Source organism: Rutidosis leptorrhynchoides, chromosome 3, assembly GCF_046630445.1.
Source record: "Rutidosis leptorrhynchoides isolate AG116_Rl617_1_P2 chromosome 3, CSIRO_AGI_Rlap_v1, whole genome shotgun sequence".
Taxonomy (NCBI): Eukaryota; Viridiplantae; Streptophyta; class Magnoliopsida; order Asterales; family Asteraceae; genus Rutidosis; species Rutidosis leptorrhynchoides.
In genome coordinates, this window is record NC_092335.1 from 578,512,541 (window position 1) to 578,519,146 (window position 6,606).

The 6,606-nt window shown below is 32.3% G+C and overlaps 2 protein-coding genes across 2 annotated transcripts; one reads left to right on the forward strand and one right to left on the reverse strand.

Annotated features, from left to right (window-relative positions):
- The first annotated feature begins 647 nt into the window (after nucleotides 1–647).
- On the forward strand, nucleotides 648–2,220 carry LOC139898691 (small ribosomal subunit protein uS10z/uS10x-like). Its single transcript, XM_071881451.1, has 3 exons — nucleotides 648–787; nucleotides 1,806–1,919; nucleotides 2,051–2,220. Exons 1-3 carry the CDS (start codon nucleotides 670–672, stop codon nucleotides 2,191–2,193), a joined length of 375 nt encoding a protein of 124 aa, XP_071737552.1. The 5' UTR covers nucleotides 648–669; the 3' UTR covers nucleotides 2,194–2,220.
- Nucleotides 2,221–3,501: 1,281 nt separating this feature from the next.
- Nucleotides 3,502–4,604, reverse strand: LOC139898692 (remorin 4.1-like). Its single transcript, XM_071881452.1, has 2 exons — nucleotides 4,075–4,604; nucleotides 3,502–3,805 (listed from the first exon to the last, which is right to left on the reverse strand). The coding sequence occupies exons 1-2, from the start codon at nucleotides 4,540–4,542 to the stop codon at nucleotides 3,614–3,616; spliced, it is 660 nt and encodes a 219-aa protein (XP_071737553.1). The 5' UTR covers nucleotides 4,543–4,604; the 3' UTR covers nucleotides 3,502–3,613.
- Nucleotides 4,605–6,606: the final 2,002 nt, after the last annotated feature.

The following is a 6,606-nucleotide window of genomic DNA, read 5'->3' on the forward strand; positions in this document are numbered from 1 at the left end:
AAATATATAACTCAAAAATGTACCATATTAATGGGCCTAGTTTAATATCGTAAGCCCAATATTTCATTCCCAAGTATTTATTTTCTAACTATATATAAATAAATCCAATAATAAAACTAGGGTTTCAGTTAGGTTTCGCACTCTATAGAAAGTTAGCAGCTGCTCGCCGGAATAATTACTACAGGTTTATTAATCTCCGTTGATCTCAGTCACCTAATTTCATTATTTATTCTTGTAATCATTTCTCAATCGATAAATATATGTTCATTGTTCACCCAAAAAGATCTGCATAAGTATTCAAATCGATTACGTTTGCTCAATTTACTTCAATTTTCCTCAATTTTATTTTCTTTCTCGCCTAATTTTGTGAAAATTTGATTGTTGAGCTTTGTACACAGTTTCTAGAGTTGATTTATTTTTGTATGACCTATGTGTTAGAATTAGTATTGTATAAGGTTTGATCTAGCTGGTAAATGTATGCTTATCTTCAATCCACTGATAAGTGAGTTTGATCTTTTGGAAAATGTATAGTTATCAATAATGCACTCATTTGTAAGTTTCCTCATTTGGAATTTTGTTATGTTTTGATGTTTAAAAGTTATATGATCTGTGTGTTTACTTGTTTGTTGGTGGTTATATTGTTTGTTTGATAGTAGAAAAGGAGCAAATATGGCGGCTACTTACGCAGCTGCGAAGCCAGCAAAGATGGGACTTGAAGAGCCTCAAGAGCAGGTTCACAAGATTAGAATTACACTCTCTTCCAAAAATGTTAAGAATCTTGAGAAAGGTATCAACTGCACCATGAAATGATTACTCTGTATACATTGTTTGATTTGTTTATAGCTTTATTATAGTGTTTGTAAGCCCTGCATTTGATTAACCGTTTGCGTCTGAAGTCTAAATGGTTGATGTTTGTGTTTGATTACATTACTGTATTAGTTGTTAGTGTTTTATGATGTTACATGCATAACTGTTGAAATTAGGTCGTGTCAATGTATAAGGTCTATGGTATTTGTCTGTCCTCGACCTTTGCAAAACCTAAAAGCCATGCTGCATTAAAGTTTCCATTTTATTTTTGGCATAGTGAGGGATAATTTGTGAGATTCTTGCGAAATAGGCACTGTTTTACTGAAACATATTTGCAAAATGCATTCTGTTTTCAACTATGACTTTTATTCAACGTAAAGAATTGAAACATCTTCACAAAATGCATTCTGTTTTACTGAAACATCTTTGCAAAATGCATTTCATTTTCAAGTTTATTGAGTCGGTAGTTTTCAATTAGTTTTCTGTGGAACCTGATTTTTCGTATTGGTTTCATTTTCAATTAGTTTTGTCTCCGTTCATAAGGGAGTCTATATGCAGGAAGTATGCCCATAGTTGTAATAAATTTTTTTTACTTAATTGTTAATTTTACAAAGAGTTCTATAAACTTGTTTATATATTAAAAAATGCCTGTCATTTTTTCACTTTTTCTCATGTTTACCTTTCAAAATCAACCTAATGTCGCTAAAGTCATTTGTAAATCATAATTGCATTGAATTGCGTTTTGTAAAATTTATTCATATTTTCTATGCCGCATTAGGTGCTATTAATTTCTGATAAATTTGTAAATTAATTAATTTATTTTGATAAATTTTAATTAAACAGATGTTGGAATTTAATTAAGTTATAGTTAATCTTGCCTAAAACATTGTCTTGGTGTAAGTAATGGGTTCGCTAGTAAGATTTCAGCAGTTATCAAACTCAAATATTGGTTAGTTGTGTACTTTTTGATATATATCTGTATTGTTTTATAATGACAGTGTGCGCGGATTTGATTCGTGGATCCAAGGACAAGAAATTGAGGGTTAAGGGACCCGTAAGAATGCCAACCAAGGTTCTTAACATCACTACCAGGAAATCTCCCTGTGGTGAAGGTATACTTTAACATCTAAATTTTCTCTAGGTTAATACAACATGTTTTTAGAATCGATTCTATTTTGCTTTGATAATTATTGAAATTGAAAGGTTTTTGAATTTATATTGATATCAAAATTCTGCTTTCTAGGAACCAACACTTGGGATAGATTTGAGCTTCGTGTGCACAAGCGTGTTATCGACCTTTTCAGCTCACCAGATGTTGTGAAACAAATCACCTCAATCACCATTGAACCTGGTGTTGAAGTTGAGGTTACAATTGCTGATTCCTAGATGCATCCATCATCTATTATGTATTTTCGCCGTTTCGTTTGCTTGATGAGAAAATTTTTCTGATAGCATTTCTATGTAGGACTTCTGAAATTTTATAATTTTGAAGTTAAATATTTGACTGCAATGGTAGACTGCTATTTATTTTGGCTTTGTGTTAAAACATTTCTGATCTCTAGGCCAAACAAAATTTGGTCATAAATCATTGGTCTAGACTGGTCAACCTTACTTACATTGAAATGCTGGATCAATATAGGTTTAAATAGTTGCTGGTGCTCTTGCTTCTTTATCTATCTGACCATTTTTAACCACTCAAAGTTTTTACACAAATGGAATGAATCAATAGTAGAAAGAAAGAAATAGAAAAGTGAAATTAATCTTGAATTTTGATTTGTTAAATCTGATTAACCGCTTCATTGATTGAACAAATTTATGTGAATTTTGTGTTTATGTGAATTTTGTGTGGATGTAGTGTAGCAATCCTCTATTAATATTGGATAAATATTATATTAATTACCAAAAAGGTTATGTTAAATTGTTTCAAGCCAAATATTAGACGGTCCGAGGTAAAAGGAGTTGATATCAAATGAACAAAATTAACTTCACGTGTCAAGCGTAACTTCTTGACGTGATTTGACGTGATTTCTTTATGGTCGTTAGTGAGAGGGACACTATAATTTAAGAAGTTTATTGGACCAACCATGTACAAAAAAAGGTAAATAGGAAATGTGTAATATGGAACAGAACTCAAGAGCTAACCCTATAATTTTCTTGGTGAATCTATGGATTTACTTTTATCATAAACCTTCTAATGAAACAATATGGATAGGATCACTAGACCATGATTCGATAGCGGATTTCCTTAAGGTATACTACACATTCAGGCATACAATTTACGCCACGAGGTTACTTAAAATTTCCTGCTTGCGAACGCAAACCTTAGCCAAAAGCTCTACCTCAACTCTTCAAGTAGGCAGAAGAGACGGATGTTTGTACTATGATGGGACAATCCCTTATTTGTATCATGTTGGTCGCAGACTAAATAATCTTTACTCCAACAGTCTAACAATAGGTTAAGTAAGATATGGTTACACCCAAAGTGACAAATATTAGTCTTCTCAGTTTGGTTTCTAGCATCTAAAATAAAGAATTGAACCAACTATATCACAACTTCACATCACATGGTAAAATACTAAAATGTACACAATATATCTCAAATAGTGACATCATCTTGTACTTTGAAAATATCATACAAGATACAATTCTCACAACTTACTATTAATACTACATACAATGAGAAACTTAGTCAGATTAGAAGATAATTAAACCATATATAAAATAGTCGAACTCTTATAATTTAAGTACCACTTAACACTCCAATGATCATAGATCATGCACTAATAATCAAGACAGTCAAGAGATACTAAAAATATGAACTCTTAACAGGAGCCCTCCCCACAGCTTTCATCAAGTTGGCTACTTCAAGAACCCTAGAAATTTTGGTTCCCCTTTTGGCCTCTGCCGACGCTCTCCTTTCTTCGGCTTTTTGATGCGCTTTTGCTATCTCGTTCTCCATCTTTTCTATTGCTCGTACTCGCTTCTCTTCGAGCTTTCTCTATACAAACATGAAACAAACAAAAATTAACTCAACATATTCAACCATATGACCTAGAACTTAATTTGAATAAAACATAATGAACATGGCCTAATACACATAAATTACATTGAACGCAGCATAAAAGACAACTCACACACCTCAACAAGAACTTTTACACAAATATATACATATTATCCACTTCTGTACTTGAATTCATAACCTCATAGTTAGAAGGACACATAGACACTACAATTTTTTCTAGGACAAATTAGTTGAAAGCACAATACCTCGACTTTCTTCATCTTTAACGTGGACAATTGAGTCCGTTCGCTCTCCCAACCATTTATTATTGCGTCCTCACATTTAAACCTATTGTTAATCTCAGCGACCTTAGCTTCCTTCCAAGCCGTAATCTTGGATTCAACTTCTTCCTTCTTTACACTTCTAACTGGTACCACCACATCTCTACCACCACGAGGGACAATCGATGCACTATTTCTTCTTGTAGGAGATAAAGACGGATGCAATTCAAGATCCCAATTGCTAGAAATATCGTTTTCAATTGTGTTGCTTGCTATTGGCGATCCTGCTAGCACTAGTGTACTATTAGTGGCACTCATGTTCGAAAAATCTCCACGAGAATCTTGATCACTTGCAGCCATGGAAGGAGGATAAAACGACGGAGTTAATGCGTGTACATCCCTAATATCTTCATCATCATGAAGATTTTGAACCCTTTGATCATAATTAGACATCTTTAATAGATAATTTGAAGTGGGATTTGAGCACTTTGAGTTTAGTGTACAAAAAGGGTGAAATTAGTACACTAAATAAGCATTAACCAAGATCTTCAAATGCATTGTGACATAACAAGCGTTAAGGCTATTTAAGGGTTCATATAATTTTCATTTTGTCCCGATGTAGTTCATATATTCAAAAAAATACTATTATAGTCCATAAACTTTTAAAAAGTGTATCGATGTAGTCCATAGGTAACCTGTTACCGGTTAAACAGGTCACCTTTTGTTTACATCGATACACTTTTGAAAATTTATGGCCTACATCGATACACTTTTTGAAAGTATGTGAACTACATTAGTACTTTTTTATGGGTATATGGACTACATCGGGACAAAAAAATGTATACTTTTTTGAAGATCAACGGTTTAAAATCGATCAACCTTCTTTATCAGGTCAATGGACTACATCGATACACTTTTTAAAAGTTTATGGACTATAATAGTATTTTTTTTGGGTATATGGACTACATCGGGACAAAATAAAAAGTATATAAACCTTGAGTAGCCTTAACCCACGTAATAAAGTGTTGTTTTAAGTAATTTGACTATTTCCATGATATTTCCTTTGTTTTATCTTGATTAATTAATTAAAGGCACCTTTTCTGCAGTTGGTGGAGATAAATATTTGAATATGTAAAATGTTCAAATTATGGGTCATCAATCAACAATTTAAAAGCTTAATAGCATGTCGTTTGAACAAGTGATTGGAGTGGTTATATATAAAAAAAGGGAAAGCTGGTATTAAATTATCGAAACCGCGTTTTTTGTCTAAATGTAGAATATAAAAACAAATATCTTTACAAGTTACAATTCTACAAGTGTAACCGTTTACAGTTATAAAAGATAAATTATACAGTAGTTCTTAGTTTCTTACTAACTCCATGTATATGTATATTTGTACCTCCTACTGCCTCGACAAGTATACTGTTAATACGTTATCATTTTTTATCTTATAAAGATATATTAATAAGTATATGAAGCTACTTTAAAAGATAATTTCTCATATCCTCTGTTTTGCTAGTGAGACTAATTGTTAGGAAGTTATCCCACATCGATCATGGACAAAAACAAATGTACCAATATAAGTCTAAGGGGAAGTGCCTCTATCACCAATTGGTTTTAGAAAAGAATGGACTATTGGACTTATATGTTGCACATGTTGTTGGACTATACGATTTATCAATTCTGTGGGGTGATGAGGTGTGATGGAGTTATTTTATTATTTTTATTGATTTAATTTAATTATAAATACATTAAACTAAATTGTGATTGGTTGAAAAATCATCACGCTTCAATTTTGCTTAGGTGATACTCTCATCACGACAACCAATTTTTCCTTCCATCACGCCGCATTGTGGCGTGATGGTAGCGTGATAGAGGTAAAATTTGGCCTATCACGCTGCATTATATATGGTCTTAGTACGTATGATTAAAGCAACTCACTTGTAAGAAAATGTGTCGAAACTTTTTAGCTATAATGTTATTGTTATGATGATATAAATAAACATGGTTCAAAATCGTGAAATTGAGTATTGTTGTTCTAATACTCCGTAGTAATTATTAGATAACTCATATTGTCGCAAATATTTTACTTTTTCTTTTTTATCAATTCTACATTATAGAAGGTCTATGTTCTTGTTCTTGAGTTACAAAATATCGTTACGAGGAGACCATCAATTAATAGATTCCTAGTTCAAATTATATATACGTGCTATGTATATAACTAGATTTGTGGTCCGCGCTTCGCGGCGGATTAGTGTCATTTTAACACTACTATATCGTTAGACAGTTTTCGGCCTGAAAGTCATCAAAATGTTGTCCACTCTTTCCAGACCATTTACGCAATGGCCGGCAACTGTAATAGTAATATTCTACTATATAAATGAAAAATACACAAACAACTGGATATATGTTACAGTCTGGGTTGCAATGCTCAATTTAACAACAAAACGAATCAAAACAAATTAAGTTTTGAGGCTTCTAAACAAATTACTTATTCGGCAAAACCTTATGGTCCAT

What these genes read in the sequence shown, in the direction of transcription:
- LOC139898691 (XM_071881451.1), top strand. Translation starts at nt 670, where the DNA reads ATGGCGGCTACTTACGCAGCTGCGAAGCCAGCAAAGATGGGACTTGAA. An exon ending in TGTTAAGAATCTTGAGAAAG is followed by an intron (nt 788 to 1,805) that starts GTATCAACTGCA and finishes TTATAATGACAG; the next exon opens with TGTGCGCGGATTTGATTCGT. An exon ending in GAAATCTCCCTGTGGTGAAG is followed by an intron (nt 1,920 to 2,050) that starts GTATACTTTAAC and finishes TCTGCTTTCTAG; the next exon opens with GAACCAACACTTGGGATAGA.
- LOC139898692 (XM_071881452.1), bottom strand. Translation starts at nt 4,542, where the DNA reads ATGTCTAATTATGATCAAAGGGTTCAAAATCTTCATGATGATGAAGAT. An exon ending in TAAAGATGAAGAAAGTCGAG is followed by an intron (nt 3,806 to 4,074) that starts GTATTGTGCTTT and finishes ATGTTTGTATAG; the next exon opens with AGAAAGCTCGAAGAGAAGCG.